This window comes from Suillus plorans (genome assembly GCF_016647745.1).
Source record: "Suillus plorans strain S12 chromosome Unknown HD556scaffold_10, whole genome shotgun sequence".
Lineage (NCBI taxonomy): Eukaryota > Fungi > Basidiomycota > Agaricomycetes > Boletales > Suillaceae > Suillus > Suillus plorans.
In genome coordinates this window covers 67717-84067 of record NW_024537394.1, presented here as the reverse complement: position 1 = coordinate 84067, position 16351 = coordinate 67717, and the positions used below count along the sequence as shown (strand labels likewise).

The window sequence follows — 16351 nt, the reverse complement described above, 5'->3', positions numbered from 1 at the left end:
TGCGATGTAATGCGATGTCGGTGTGATACGACACGATGTTGGTGTGATGCTATACAATGTTCTACAAAAACATACGAAGTTGGTGTGATACGACGTCGATGCCGACGATGCTAGTGCAATGCACAACGACAAGGCTACTTCACCGAAGAGGCATCGTGCTACAAACCTCTCCGAAATTTCCAGCATGCCGCTCGTGTCTCTCGGTCTCACTGAAGTTGATGCTACAGACACTGCTCCTCGACGTTCTGGCCGTCCTAATGCAGGGACAGGGGGTAGGAACACCCAGCTGGAGAAGATCAGGGTAGTTTTAGAGTCTCGGTCCCAGAATCGGAAACCTAAGGGCGCTACATCTCTTAGCACACTCAATCCCCTGAATCCTCAGGCTCCAGAACCGCCTCGTAAAGGCCGGAAGAGTCGTCCAAAGGTACAACACAACTTTTGTTATAGATAGTGCTGATTGCGCATTTAGGTGCAGCCTCCACCATACAGTCCTGAGTCCACGAACCTCGATGTTAGTACTCTAGTTCCCAGCTTTTCATTGCAGAAAGGCGGTGGGAGGTTCGTATTTGCAGCTTCGACCACCACACCTGGTGTGGGACCCAGTCCTCAAGCCTCTAACGACTCATATCTCGCTATGGGAATGAAGGTTACCGAAAAACGTAATAAGAACGCTCTCATTGATTATGCTCACAGTTCCCAGCGTCCACTTGCTGCTACCTTTTCAGAGCACAACCTGGACCCAGCCCTACGCAAGGAGCATGATGTTAGCCAAGCACTTTGTGCAGGACTGGTAGGATCCGACCTGGAGGACAGCGAATCCAGCAGTAGCACTACCGATATAGACGACATTGATGACGCAGAAGACGAAGAAGATGGAGACGAAGGAGATAATAACGAATCACAGCAGTTTGGTTGGGGGGAGGCTCGTCGACAGCACAAAGGACATCCGGGTAAGAATTTCGCGTCTAAAGTACCTTCACTGACTGAGTCTTACATCTACAGGATTTTTGGCTGAAGAACTACCCACTCAGACTCGAATTGCTCGCCCTCTCATGCCAGATTTCGACTTCCAATACTCACGCGATGAAGATGACGACACTTCCCGAATGCATCTCAACAACACCAACCAGGTATGATTTTCATTACTCATTTAGATCACACTCACAGTTTCTCGCCTTCTAAGTCTCTGGGTACCTTGCCAAGAGTGCAGAGGGAACAATCGGGCCCTCAGGTGAGGGTGCAAATTTGTTTTAGATCAAGCTCATGGTTTTTTTTGTAGACTACTACTTCGAACCTCCCCGATGATGTGTTGAAGCGCCATCAGGATAAAAACGGTCAGCCCCGCCTTCCCGACCCTGAATCGCTCCAGCTGCTGAATCAAGTGGCGGAGTTGGCCAATGCTGGGAGTCAGTCGAGATCCAAGAGATCCAAGGGATCTGAAAGTGGGCCGAGGCCTGACCAACTGGCTTGGTACGGGCCACGCTGGAAAAGTTTCCTCGAGGAGGTTAAAGGAGAGTGTCGCGCTCAGCATGCCCTGGAAAACCCTTTCCCACCTTTAGTCAAGGGGATGCCGGGAACCATCTCTGAGGTTCTAGTTTCAGTTTTGGTTGCATGGGATAAGAGCGGTAGACAATTCGAGGCTGGTATGTGCTTGTTTTTTGCCGAACTAATCCATTTCATACCTTGGTGCAGGGGTTTGGCCGGAGCAGCAATACAATATGACACGGTTGGTACGTGGATTATTTACATCTATGCTGATGCCTCGCTGACGCGTTTGTACTGAAGTTGTACGACGACCTGTCGACTTGGCGATCAGATCTGAAGAAAACCGCGATAAGCATCGCACCGTTATCATACTCACTTTTGCCTCCGCCTTCCATTTCTCCTCAACAACGTGCAACTTGGGTCGAAAGGGCCGCTAAAGATTTACTCAAGGGTGGCTCATTTTTACGGTTCGGAGTAGACCAAAATGTAAGTGATCTTGTACTAATTGCAACCTTACTCACAACAAAATCGACAGGGGAAAACGAGGAATTTGGCCCATCCTGCCCTCCGTGATACCTGCATAGCCTTTTTTTACACAGGGCCTTACCAGATCGCGCGGAGGCAGCCAGAGAAGTTCTGCACGCAATTACCCATATCGTGTTTGGCCTTAGTTGCCACAGTGGTAACGTGTTCTCTCCCCGATGTCATGCCCATATGTTGATTTTTTTTCTCTACAGTTCCATTGCGTTTTTGATGGTCTCGAGAAGAACGGGAATGGTAAATGTTATCCCAATTTTTCCTCGAAGGAATACTCTCCCATCTACCGCAAAATGATCCAAATCATCAAAGATACCCTCAAGGACGAATATCACGGCCCTAGATTGTTAGAACAACTTCGAGAATGGGCTGAAGCTGGATGGTGAGTTATTTTTGTGCCAAAAACTTTAAACTGATTTCATTCATACAGGGCTGAAAATATCAAGCTCGACGGTGGTGCAGCAGAGGCCAAACATGATGATCTCCAGGTCGTCCTGGACTAACTCTTTGTATTCCGCGCCTGAATTGCAGTTCTCCGCTGCTCTTAGTTGTACTCCATACCGTTTCTCTTGATCTGTTGCATCCGAGAATCAATATATATTATCTGCGGCTATTTATTGTACAGAGTGAATAAGGTGTATAGGGAGCATTATCTGCACAATTTCTGTTCCTTGAGTGATCTGTGAGGGCCTGTACAGACATGGACAGAGGAAACCAGGACTATTTGAGGGTTATTTGGTGCTCACTGGGCATGTCTGTGGGCATCTGTACAGAGATTGACAGAAAAGTCTGCCACTGTAGCAAGCTAGGTAGTAGGGACCAAGCTAGGGAGCTGGGATACTGTACAGCTCTGTACAGCTCTGTACAGGCTGTTTTAGTTTGCTGATGTGAAATAGTTGCGGGACCAGTCCTAATAATGACATCATGGTTGAGCGCTGAGCTCGACTCTTTGCGTAGACCCCAGTCACCTCCTTTGATACTAGTACTCACATTCACGCTGGCTAGAACATGCCATATCATTCAGAATGGCTTAAAATGTCTGCAACCGAAAGGCAAGTATGTCAAAAACCTTTGGTCACTTAGCTCTCTCTCTACTTGAATAGTCCCTGTGGTACATTTAGCACCAAAGAACAACTCAAGTTGTTGCTAATCCACCATGCAGCACATCCTTGTGACCACCGTCCACAAGCACGTCCCCTTAACCATTGGCCACAGCATGCCTCTCGATATCGTTCACGTGGATCCGGAAACAATTTTACGAGCAAGTCAAAGCGGTCAGCCGGTCATCCTGTATAAGTGTCAACTGCAGGGGGACCTCTGCGGATTGTATGTAGAGGGAACCACCAGTGCCATGTCTGCTCATCTGTGAAGCCACGGCATCACTGGTCCAGACAGCATCAGTACAATTTGTACATGGGGTGGCTGCTCCTAGTGATGTTCTGGCCCGGCTTAGGCTCAAAGCCCCAGCTTAGGCTCGGCTTCGAAGGGCTTAGGCTCACAAAAATTCAGAGCCTAGGCCGTGAGCCCAAGCCAGCCCAAAGCCGGGGCTTGGGCCCAACCAGGCCGCGGCTTGGGGGAGCCAACGGACAGAGCAGCTTTGCGAAGCCAACGGACAGATCAAGCATTAGTGGTAGTCTAATTACAATGTGTCTAAATCAATTAAAAAAAGTATCAATGGGATTCTGGATAGTCTAGAACGTTCAGCTCAAATGTTATCGAAAAGAAAGACACACTCAGAATCTCTTCTCAAGAAGAACTAGCATTTGAAAGAGGACAAGTAACGAGTCCATCTTCAGCTCAACACCCATCAGGAAAAAGGTCACCCACCATTGGCATCCTGCAAGATTACATAGCCCCACATACCCTCGATAGCTCAACATCGCACCCACACACATCACGTAGCACTATGTAGCGCGCTGTACCTCAAACTGTAGATATAGTAGCCAATTTCCGTACCATATAATATTAGCGCTACACCAGCTATGCAACGTGCGCTACACTAGCTATTCTACGACAGACGCTCGAACAAATCTAAGTCAATGTATCTATTCAAATAGAACTCTTCTGACCCATCTCGAGTGAACCGATGTAGAGACTCATGCCTCTCATGGTGTGATATGGCAGTATTCACTAGGGAGCGCAATGCGCGCCATGCGCGCACCATTCCCGCGCTTTAAGATGTATACGTGCGCGCGCTTTCCCGCGCTTGGTCGCCCTATAGCGCCAGCTTTCCGGAAGCATCCATCCACTGTCCACCAAGCTCTCTAGTGCGTGTATTTCCATCTCCCTTATTTACATATCATTCCACCTTTATTTATATCATGGACCCTTACTTACATACATATATCTTTACATACCTTACTCGGTAGCGCTTCGGCTCCGCGTGACAGCGCTTAGGCGTCGTATATAAGCGCCAGCATTACATACTATTAGGGAACTTTTCCAACTTAGACTCTACCTCCCACTTACCCACTTACCACCTAGAGAATATAGTTGCAATCTATTCTTTGACACCTCGCGCTCGTATCTCTTGTTATTCATCTAATCACCACTTAAGCAAACTCACACTTACTCTCACTTGTCTCCGCTCACGCGCGCTTCCCACGCCTCGCGCGTACCTTCGCTTTCCCGCGCCTCGCGCGCACCTGCGCGCTTTCTCGCGCTTCGCATTGGCCGACCAGTAGCGCCTTCAGCGCCTACTCCTAGAACCTTGCTGCACTCGCTTCCCCTTTAGGGTCGAACGTACTTGTCTTCTCAAGAATAGCAGACTAGGCAACGCGCGACCTCACAACATTATAGATACAGTTTGGAGCATTCATTTGTTCCTCTCAGTATTGTTGTTTCTACACCGAGGAACAAGCTGACAAGGTCGCAGAATTCGATTCACGGGTAGAACGACGGCATTAGGTCCCCGGTGCCGAGAAGACCTGGTGAGCCTGAAACTGTGCAAATTTGCATCAAATGTTTGAAGAGGCTGGAACCAGTGTATATATGCAAGGGGGTGGGGAAAATGTCCGAAACACGATGGGATGTCGAAAATCACCTTTACTTCACCAACGCGAAGACCTGACTTAGTGTAGTGAGAAACCATAGACAATCATCAAATGATGACACTCACCCGATATTCCCTCCCCAGTGTACTGGCCCTGATCTTCAATCACAAGCACCGTGTCAAAGTGCGCAGGTGCTGGTCCTTTCCTCGCATCCTTAGATGGAATGACTGGTGCTGCGCGTACCTTAAATAAACATTTTGCGATGTTTATGTGTGGCCGCGCTGGTGAGAGGACTTTCAGGTATTTGTAGACATCAATCCGGTCTTGTGGAGTGAGCTTTCTGCGCGACGAATTTTGCACATGGTTACGAAGGAAATCTTCGAGCGCAGGGATGAAAAGAGAAGCGCCGTGTTCGTCAAGCAAGCGTTGGATTGTAGAGTTGGGGAATGGACACCTTCTGGGAACAAAGTACCCCCTTGACGCTGTCAGCATCGTGAAGCGTTGTGCTTGATGAGGTAAAATAATGAAGTTGGCTGCTGTAGGCGCAGGTCCATCGAGGTCCGAGTCTGAGGTACTGGCATCTGACTCATCTCGCACCGAATCACCATCAGCAGGTTGTTGCGAAGCCCACCATCGAAGGTAAGCTTCTTGAATGGCAATCGACTCTTGACGTCGTAACCAGGTAGTCATCTGGATGACATAGTCGCGTCGATTAGAGGCACGGTATGCACGCTTCGCAAAATCGATATGCAAACGTTCAGGAAGCTCGGTATTGAAGCCATCTGCGCTTTCAAACAGACGAATGGCATCGATGTAGTGAAGCATCGAATGGAGTTTGGGAATGTTGAAGTGCTCCCGCACTCCGAGATCGAGGAATATGTTCTTGTTGGTGTGGAATGATGCAAGTGCGTTATGCATACGTGAAAGTGTCACGTCCGTGTGCGTAGTAAATAAAATCTAACACGCCACGCACTGCAGCAAGAATTTGATTGTCGACAGCACCAGCAATTACCCCAAGGAAAACCCGCTGCAACTCTCTATAGTCGGCCCCCGTCCATTGCTTTCGTTTCGAAATTCCTTTCTTGAAGTGTCACAGGCCCGAATACGATGTCATTGCCTTGAAACGCGCATCAAGTTCCTCCTCGCCTATGATCTCAGAGCACCAGCTTACGAGGTGATCCTTGAAAACACCTTTGTGCAGCTGGTGCAGAATGTCGGGGGTGATGCACGAGAAGATGTCGTGGTGCGGGAGTGTTGCCCAGAATGGTGAGTAGATTGCTCGTAGTCCTAGTTCTCCCTCAAACTGACCATTACTCATTTCGCCATCTTGATGCAAGCGTAAATTTTCCAATGTCAAATCTTGTTTGCGCACTCCCGACTTCGTCATTCCGCCACGCTCATTGCGCCCCACAGTACACTTTGGACACCTGTTCTCCATGCAGCAGGCCACCAAACATTGTTCGGGGAAGTCCGCCACATATGCTGCAACAATGGGGTGCATCCTCCGAACTTTGCGATCAGGGCAAGTGACTTCAATCCCGTCATTGCCAGCGCTGATGAGTGGCTCCAGGACTTGCGACATACAGTAATGGAACAGCTGGTAGTGTTCCAGTGACCGAGTTTCTCGGGAGAAACACTCCAACTTCGTCACAGGTAAGTAAGCGATTAGCACCGCAGCGTGTTTTGATGGTTGACGACGAACATCCTTGGATATGTTGCCAAGTGTCAGATAGACAGGCCACACCTCTTGATCACCGCGGAACTGCGACAACGAGGTTTTATCCGATGCGAGGATGACAGGTGCGACTACTGCCCCTTCAGGTAATCTTCGCTGATCAAATAGATTTAGTGAGTCTTTCAGTTCCGTTAAGACGCCCAACCACTTACCTGTGTCTCCCACCACCATTCTCCAGTCCACATTTCGTCATATTGACGAACTGTACCCTCAGCATCCGCAAACACCCTCTCAGGTGAGTATGATACTTTGCCGTCAAACTCCGGATTGGCCATTAGTTCACGTATGCAGTCCACAGGGTTCCTCAACCATAATTCAAGATCTTCGCCCTCAGCCTGTCCTGAGTTTCCCTTGACCTGGATTCTCTTGAGCTGCCATTCCGTTCCACGAGGCAGTTTATCGATAGCCTTCATCAGCAAGTATTTGCTGGTAAAAGACGTCTTCAGGTGGCCAGTCTGCCAATGTTCAAAGTAAGTGTCAAGTTTCATAATGTGTATATATCACTCACAATCGGGAGTTTCATAAACTCGTCAATTGCAGTCTGCCCTACCCTCGCTATCAGCCACTTCACCAGACCCCATTCTTCTTCATCTGCAAAAGGCCCCCATGGATCAAGACCTTGCGCTTCTTGTTCAGCCCTTATGCTGTCAAACAACGTTTTGGCTTGGCCAAGCGTCTGTGCTACTTGTCCTGGGTACGTCTGGATAAACCGCATCCAAACTCTTTCCTCATCTTCAACCTCTTCAGCCTGTACACTGGGTGATCTTGGTAGCACGTCTGGAATGGGGTTGGTGTCATTGTCATTGTGGAATGGTACGTCTCCTCCATCAACATCCATAAGCACCTCATAACGTTTATCACCAGGTGCCTCTTCTTGGTGCTCAGCGCGTTCACGGACCCCTTTTATATGGCGCTTGCAGGCTGGTGCATTTGCGATGTGAATACTAACGGCTCGAGAACTTTTGAAGCCTTTGAGGCAAAAATTACAGCGGGAAGACATGAGTGAGCAAGGCAGCAATGAGCCGACAAAGCCGAGTGAGTTCTGAGTTCTGAGTGTTGATTGTGATTCAGACTGATTTCTAGGCCCACAGCGCCGAATGAGTGACATTTTGCCTGATTGTGATCGAGACTCGCTGACATATGAAATTAGACATGAAAATGAGCCTTTGAAGGCAATGTGACTCGACGCGACCGTGCCGCGACCGTGTATGGTTTGTTGATTCTTTGCAGTGACCAGTGTGACCTGACGCGATTGTTGACCATAAAATTTTTACTTTGCAGCCAATGACGTGACTTTACATGACGCGACCGTGATGTTGATCATGCATGGTCTGTTGATTCATCATTTCTTCCCAGTGACCTGTGACTGGATGTGTCCCATCCTATAAAACAGTACGTTCATCACCCAATCTCTCATCTGTTCTAGACCGATATTTCTAACAAGATGTCCTCCACAGGCCCAACTCGCCAAGCACTTGCTAGATTGATCAACAATACTGACACTGCACCCTCACAGCGTGACCGACGGGAACGACGTCCCTCTGAGAAGGCATTATATCAAGTTGAGGAAGCCCAAGATCGCGAAGATCGGCGCCAAGGCAATCAAGCTAAAAGTAAGCCAATCCGCAGGAGAGTGTCTCTGCATGATGGGACCCAGGTATTTCTATTTCATTGTCTCTTTCACACAAGCTAATCTGAATGTCCCCTGCAGTTTTCGGCACACAATGTCTCTTTGTCCAAAGCATTGCCCACTGTCCCACTGGATTTAAGACCACGTGTGGGTAAGGTCCCTCCGCAAGAAAAGCGAACACCACGACAACAAGGTCCCCCACAGGCAAGCTCATTTTTTTTCTTATCGGTGAATGGCTGATCAATCAGGTGACTCACAGCTACCTACTCCTGCATCATGCCAAACCTCTGATCGTGGATGGCAAGAAGATGTCCTTACAAAGGTACTACACAATGCCTTCCTTTGATGGATGCTGATGCGTGTCACTTGCAGGAATCAGGCTTTATTAATGCTAGTCATGCGTGTACCTCCAACAGCAACATGTCGGCACAGATGGCTCAATCTGGGAGCGCCGTAAGTGTGACTATCTTGACTTCAATGTGTGTACTGATTGATTCCAAGCCTCCGATGGCACAGCAAAAACTAATGGCAGCTCGCGCAAATGAACTTATTAAGCTTCGACAGGTGCAGACTGCGCATACTACCTTTGAGGATCAAGATGATGACATGGGCGACACTTTTGAGGAGAATGAGTACGATGGCAACCTCGCACCCATCGATAGTCAGGATACTGATGCTGATCACAACAATGTCTCTGATGATGAGGGTAGGCCGGATTCCATTGCTTGAATAGCAGCTGAATATTCTTGCAGATTCTCGCAAGCACCCAGGTTACCTGGACTCTTCTGATGAGGAGTGCAATAGACCACGCAATCGCAAACGCAGGCGCACCACTGAAGATTTCTCAGAGGATTCACCTTCCCCGCAGCAATATGAGCCACGCCTGCCATGCAAAATTCGCAAAAGCAAGGGTCGTGTTGCAGCACGTGATTATGAAGTCGCTGTGCAGCAACTCATCAAGTTCGCTATCGGAGATTTTCGTGGCCGGCTTGCATCACAGTATGCTTATCCAGATCGCATGACGCAAGTGTCATGGGCCAAGGAAGCTTGGAGGGAGGCCTGTACCACACACGAAATTGAGATAGGATTCAACAGCGAGATAATACAGATGGTACGCAATTTGTCTCTATTGTTTCAACTGCCTAATATTTTGCTCAAGATCACGCGCCGCACCTCACACCTCACAAGTGAGGTGAAGGCCAAGCTTCGACCTCTCGTGGAGAGCCTTTATGGCTTTGACTGCAGCACAAGGGAATCAGTTAAGTCTAGGAATCGCCGGCTTGTACATGAGCTCAAGGATAAGTTTGGATTGTGTTACCGGGTGAGTGCACAATGTACGGGATGTCGAGTTACGAACAGACGAAGGCCAATGAATCCGATGCATGAGGTACGAGCGCATGCTAAAGCGGAAACGGACGAGCGCGCGTTGACAGCAGCTCGTGCCCTCCCTTATTTTTCCTGTCTCTGATTAATATATGTTCCTACACGTTTTACCTTATAGTTCGAGTCAGATACATAGACGCATCTCAGTCTTGTCCCAAGTACTGAGATGTGAGTACCATTAGTTGCACGACACGACGAACACGTAGCTAACGTTTCTCGTAGCGTTTTCGTTATTAGGTACATATACCAAATATACAAAGAGTCTTGTCCCAAGTACTGAGATCGTTTTCGTTATTAGCTCCATCTGAACTCGTCCGCTCGCACCTGAAAACAACAGGTTATGAGCCCTGAACCGGCAATGGACACCACGCTCCCCACCACCAATTCGAACCTATTCAACATACCAAAGTTAGCCGAGGACGGCACTAATTGGATAACCTACAAGGAACGCATGTTGACGGCAATTGGCGCGCGAGGTCTGATGCGTTATGTGGACGGCCGGGCAATCAAACCGATACCTTTCAAGGTAGATGCGACCACGGGCGCAGTGAGGAAATCAGATGGCTCGACTCCTACGCAAACGGAGATAGAGGAGGTCGATGAGAAGCTAGATGAATTCTACCAGAAAGACTCACTTGTTAGGCAGCACGTCTTCAGCACAATAACTGATAGGATGCTGCTACGAGTCCAGAAGCTCGACAGCGCGTCGAGCATATGGACCGAAATCTGTCAAATCCACGAAGGAAAGACGGAATTAGTGCAGGTAGACCTACGAAGACGCCTGCAGGACTTACGCTGCGAGGAGAACGGCGACGTCAAGGCGCATTTCGCCGAGCTCTTGAGGCTGCGAGAGTCCCTGGCCGGGATGGGAATGTCCATTGAAGATCGCGATTTCCATGCCATCCTTTTGGGCTCGTTGCCAGAGTCATATAGACCCATTCTGTCGTCCATCAGCGCTGCAGCCAGGATAACGCAGACACCACTCACGTCGAACGAACTCATCACAGTGATCAGTGAGGAGTACGAGCACCGTCTGTTGACGGATAAGCGTGGCTCCAAGAAGAGTGGAAATTCGGCTCTTGTAGCCAAGTCTGCTCCTGGGAGAGGTAAAAAGTCTGGGGGCACAAGCAAAGAGAATGCGGACGTTACCTGCTTCAATTGTGAGAGAAAAGGCCATTACAAAACGGACTGTTGGAGGCCTGGAGGCGGAAAAGAGGGCCAAGGGCCGAATCAACGTCAGAAGAGGCCTGGACGCACGCCAAAAGAGGGCGCCAACGCAGCTAATACATCCGAGGCAGACAGCGCGACCAACTATGCATTCGCTACGTCAGATCTAGCCACTGTTGCAAAGCAGTTTGACGTACCTGTTGCTCGTCGCAGCGCCATCGTTGATTCAGGCGCCACTTCTCACTTCTGCCCTGACAGAGCCAAATTTCTCGACTTCGTCGAGATAGAGCCACAGGATGTGCATACGGCCGATGGCTCAGTTATCAGTGCCGTAGGAAGAGGCAGTGTAAAGCTGGACTTACCCAATGGGAAAGAGCGAACGACTGTAACCCTCCAGAACGCTCTCTATGCCCCAAAAATGGCATTTACCCTTATATCGACTAATCGTATAACGGCAGGGGGTATGGCAGTCCATTTCGAGGACCGAATGTGCAGGATACTCTCCGCCGGGCCCAAACGCACTGTCATTGCGACCATTCCCCAAGTAGATGGCCTATACAGTGTGGCTGCACAGGCTAAGCATCATGCGAACCTGGCAGCAGGAAAACTCACCATACATGCCGTCCATAAGGCCCTTGGCCACATATCACAGTCTGCAGTAAGGCACGCTGTCACGAAGGGACTTGTCAACGGTATCAACCTTGACGCCACGTCTGCCGAGGAATTCTGCGAGGCCTGTACGAAGGCAAAATCTGCCCATCAGCCGTTTGCGAAGGAAAGCACGAAACGTACGACGGCGTACGGGGAGTTGGTACATACCGATCTTTGGGGACCTGCCCAGACCATGAGTCTGTCCGGCTCCAGCTACTATATGAGCTTTACCGACGATTACTCCCGCGAGACCCAAGTGGCATTCCTGAGGCACAAAAGCGAGGCGTTAGAAGCGTTCAAACAATACGAAGTGCGACTTACCACACAGAACGATGGACTTCGTATCAAAACCCTTCGGTCCGATCGAGGAGGCGAATACCTCAGTGCAGAGTTTGACGCCTACTTGAAGGAGCGTGGCATTACCCGGCAGCTGACGGTCCATGATTCCCCGCAGCAGAATGGTGTGGCTGAACGCCTGAACCGGACACTCGTGGAGCATGCGCGTGCCATGTTGATTGCGCGGGACCTGCCGAAGTTCCTATGGGCAGAGTCAGTTGGTTACGCTGTGTGGCTAAAGAATAGGCTACCTTCCAGGTCCATACCGGGCCACACGCCATACACACTCGTCCATAATGAACGGCCCGATCTCTCATCTGCCCACGAATTTGGCAGCCGAGTCCTTGTCCATGTGGAGGGAGCTGGCAAGTTGGAGCCTAGGGCCGAAGAAGGCTTGTTTGTAGGGGTTGATGCCCAGAGTAAGGGCTATCGCATCTATTGGGAGGGTAAGAGGCGCGTTTCGGTTGAGCGTAATGTCACCTTCATACCTGAGTCGGTTGATGTCGCTAATGGAGTCCCGGTCGAGGGGGAGTCTAACCCTGTCGTCACAAAAGTCGTCACAAAAGGCAGCGCCCAGGACTCATCAGCAAATCAGTCACCTCCAAGAACCCACATACCGGCGCCCACCACCCCTCCAAGAACCCACAACCCGCCACCAGAACCTCCTGCAGCTCCACGGTCTACCAGAGTACGCCCACCGCCAGGTTATTATACCGCCCTCAATGAGGGGGAGCGCGCTAATCTTGCAGCCGAAATTCAAAAGCTGGAAGAAGAAGAGTCAGTACCGGCAGATGAGGAGGACATTACTCACCAGTACGCTATGGCTGCAGTGCACCCAGAGCCCTCATTGCAGCAGGCGCTGAACGGTCAAGACGGTGCAGAATGGCAAGAGGCTATTGATTATAAAATCAGCCAATTGGAGAAACTCGGCACTTGGGAAGTTACCGACTTACCACGTGACGCGAATGTCATCCCATGTCACTACGTCCTCGCCACTAAACGCGGACCGGACGGCGAAAAGCTCAAACTCCGCGCGCGCCTTGTTGCAAATGGGCAGCGACAACAATACGGCGTCGACTATTTTGAGACGTTTGCACCCACATGCAACATGGCCACCATCAGAACCGTCCTCGCTATGGCCGCGAAGCTCGACTGGGAAATCCATCAAGTGGATATCAAAAGTGCGTACTTATATGCGGATGTCCAGGAAGAGATTTACATGAGGGCGCCGCCTGGCTACTTGAGAAGAGGGCAGGAAGGAAAGGTTCTGAAGTTGAGGAGAAGTCTGCCGGGGTTAAAGCAAGCAGGGTTTGAGTGGGCGGAAGAACTGGCCGGTGTTTTCTCGAGAATTGGATTCAGTCGCTCGCAGGTTGACCAAGCTGTTTACTTTAAGCACACCCCGCAGGAACACACGGTCGTCACCGTATCCGTCGACGATATGGCAGTAACCTCCTCCCATACCTCACACATCCAGTGTTTCAAATCCCAGCTTCGCGAGTTCTTTGAGATCACGGATCTTGGAGAATTGAACTGGCTATTAGGCTTGAAAGTCACTCGCGACCGATCAGGACGCACCATTTCCCTCTCGCAAAAAGCTTATATTGATACCATCCTAGAGCGCTTCTACCTCACTGACGCGAAATCCGCGCAAACGCCGATGGAACCTGGGACGGTACTGTCCTCAGACCAATGTCCTTCCACGCACACTGAGCTTCAAGCCATGTGCGATGTGCCTTACCAACGAGCTATTGGCTCAATCATGTATGCAGCCACCAGCACCCGCCCAGACATCTCCTTCGCTGTCGCTACCCTCTCGCAATTCATGCGAAACCCTGGCAAAGCTCATTGGGAAGCTGCAAAGCGTGTCATGCGCTACCTAAAAGCCACAGCCCACTTCGAACTCACCCTTGGCTCCACAGATGCTGGCCTCGAGGCGTTCGTAGATGCGGACTGGGCGTCCCAGCCTCATCGGCATTCAATGTCAGGATACGTCGTAATGTTGAATGGGGGCCCCGTTGCTTGGAGCGCACGTAAGCAGCCATTGATCGCTTTATCTACTGCCGAGGCAGAGTATATCGCGCTAACCACTGTCGCCCGAGAGCTACTATACCTACAGTACCTCACTGAAGAACTGTATGAGTCTCCAGGTCTCCCCACCCCCGTCTACTGCGATAACCAAGCCGCCATCGCTCTTGCTTCGAACGGGAAATTTCAATCTCGTACCAAACACATATCCATCCGGTATCACTTCATTCGTGCGCACATCAAGGATGGCACATTTGCATTGTTCTATTGCCCGACGGAGCACAACATTGCAGATGCCTTTACAAAGGCAATGCCTCGCCCTCGTTTACAGAACCTCCGGGGTCAGATGAGCTTAGCTTGCGCTCGAGGGGGAGTGTCGAGTTACGAACAGACGAAGGCCAATGAATCCGATGCATGAGGTACGAGCGCATGCTAAAGCGGAAACGGACGAGCGCGCGTTGACAGCAGCTCGTGCCCTCCCTTATTTTTCCTGTCTCTGATTAATATATGTTCCTACGCGTTTTACCTTATAGTTCGAGTCAGATACATAGACGCATCTCAGTCTTGTCCCAAGTACTGAGATGTGAGTACCATTAGTTGCACGACACGACGAACACGTAGCTAACGTTTCTCGTAGCGTTTTCGTTATTAGGTACATATACCAAATATACAAAGAGTCTTGTCCCAAGTACTGAGATCGTTTTCGTTATTAGCTCCATCTGAACTCGTCCGCTCGCACCTGAAAACAACACGGGATTCTGTCGCACACTTACAATTGATTCCAAGGACATTGGAGACAAAAAGAGAAATGTCCCGCGCAGTGGCCTCTATAAGACGAGGTTGAATCAGAAGGGTGCCAATTTACTCTGGTACCAGAATAAGAGGGATGAAGGTATCATGTTTGAGAAGTATTTCACACCATTTCCCATTCCTGCGCTAGCCTTGTTATATACCGCGGTGAGTCGTGCATGTTCAATTTTGTCGTTTGGCTCATGTGTGACATCATCTACTGCAGGCAGAGTGTTGCATCGATGAATGGACTGACAGAGAGCGGAGCGACATCAATTTTTCAAGTGGCGAGTATAAAGCAGTATATGATAAACACCTCGCCAATCTTAGGAAGTTCGATTCACGAACGAAAGCCCATGGGATCCTTGATTCCATCCTCAAGGACATTAACGTCAATGGGAGGTGAAGTCTCTTTCCATATTTTCGTCTCCTCGTGTCTCACATACTACTACAGAACACATGCTAGAGTGGATACGATGGATGTTACATGCGGAGACTATCTGTCTGATGTTGAGATCAACAATGCGATTCGGGAATCTATGCAGGGGGGTGATGGCGGGAATAAGAGCGACAGTGCGGATGAGCTTGACAGTGAATCTGATGACAACGGTGACAATGGTGAGGACGAGTAGGATAACTAATTCCTTGATTAAGTGTGCTAGTGAATGGATGTCATTGCTCCTCCAATATTATTCGAGGGTAACAAAATCCGAGGGCAACAAATTACTACAACTATGATTTTGGCTGCATGGTATGGTAGACTATGTAGGACTACATAGCACGACTACATAGTTGAGGTGCAAGCTACAGGCTGCAATGTTGCGCAAAAAGTAGGATAGCCTGTGCTATATATTGCTATGTTGATGGGGGGGTTGCAACCAAGCTATACATACTCTGTAGCATCTGTAGTGCTATGTTGTAGTTCACATTTTTGCTGATGCCGGTCGTCGGCGGGCATTCAAATATTCATAGTACATCGTCCTTCGTAGCCTTGCAATGGCATGTCAGCAAAGTGGCGTTGCTCTCGATCGACCTTGAGGTTGCAACTTGAACCTGTGCTACAAAAATAGAGTCGGGAAACGTACCTCCGGTGAGTCACTGCCACTGAACATGCCAAAGCCGCGGCTTAGGCCGCCGGCTCAGGCTTTTCGAAACTCAAGCCCAGGCCCAAGCCTTCCTCAGGCCGTGACTTAGGCCTGGGCTGGGCCCGGCTTATTTGGGCCCGGCTTGGGCCGGCCCAGGGCCTCAAGCCGAGCCGTGCACATCACTAGCTGCTCCAAGACACTCAAGAAGGGAAGCATGAAAAGACACCTCCTTACTCACCTTGGTGTCAAAGTGTGTTGCTCTGCGTGCGGAGTCGTGATGTGCCGTCACGATCTCCTTCGTGCGCACATCAAATCCTCAGCGCCATGCCATTCTCAGGCCGCAATCCCCAATAATGTTCACGGACCCGAAGGACGTCTCTTCATTCCTTCGGGTTGGGCTGCTGCCACCCACGAGGTTGTATCCCTTTGACATTCTGTGCGTCCATCATCTTGTTATCCGTGTTTTGACTGGTACTGACGAGTTGGTTTTTTATTGTAGTGCCCATTATTCCCTACGGTGCAGTAATCAAGACGT

General features: G+C 49.8%; 4 protein-coding genes across 4 annotated transcripts; 3 read left to right on the top strand and 1 right to left on the bottom strand.

The window, feature by feature from the left end:
* Positions 1-118: 118 nt before the first annotated feature.
* HD556DRAFT_1439350 (uncharacterized protein) lies at positions 119-2525 on the top strand (the record flags this gene model as incomplete). Its single annotated transcript, XM_041305956.1, has 10 exons — positions 119-424; positions 470-950; positions 1003-1130; positions 1184-1231; positions 1280-1643; positions 1693-1730; positions 1786-1971; positions 2021-2167; positions 2223-2404; positions 2453-2525. 10 exons carry the CDS (start codon positions 119-121, stop codon positions 2523-2525), a joined length of 1953 nt encoding a protein of 650 aa, XP_041163914.1.
* A 1505-nt stretch (positions 2526-4030) lies between these two features.
* HD556DRAFT_1430484 (uncharacterized protein) lies at positions 4031-7465 on the bottom strand (the record flags this gene model as incomplete). The annotated part of the gene is made up of 10 exons (XM_041304908.1): positions 4031-4095; positions 4450-4494; positions 4870-5088; positions 5141-5168; positions 5190-5228; positions 5259-5897; positions 5989-6092; positions 6141-6846; positions 6903-7205; positions 7259-7465. The coding sequence occupies 10 exons, from the start codon at positions 7463-7465 to the stop codon at positions 4031-4033; spliced, it is 2355 nt and encodes a 784-aa protein (XP_041163913.1).
* A 729-nt stretch (positions 7466-8194) lies between these two features.
* Positions 8195-9460, top strand: HD556DRAFT_1305242 (uncharacterized protein; the record flags this gene model as incomplete). Its single annotated transcript, XM_041299760.1, has 7 exons — positions 8195-8363; positions 8462-8527; positions 8629-8702; positions 8753-8833; positions 8882-9086; positions 9133-9340; positions 9394-9460. 7 exons carry the CDS (start codon positions 8195-8197, stop codon positions 9458-9460), a joined length of 870 nt encoding a protein of 289 aa, XP_041163912.1.
* A 5379-nt stretch (positions 9461-14839) lies between these two features.
* HD556DRAFT_1439346 (uncharacterized protein) lies at positions 14840-15363 on the top strand (the record flags this gene model as incomplete). The annotated part of the gene is made up of 3 exons (XM_041305955.1): positions 14840-14899; positions 14958-15133; positions 15186-15363. 3 exons carry the CDS (start codon positions 14840-14842, stop codon positions 15361-15363), a joined length of 414 nt encoding a protein of 137 aa, XP_041163911.1.
* Between the last annotated feature and the right edge of the window lie 988 nt (positions 15364-16351).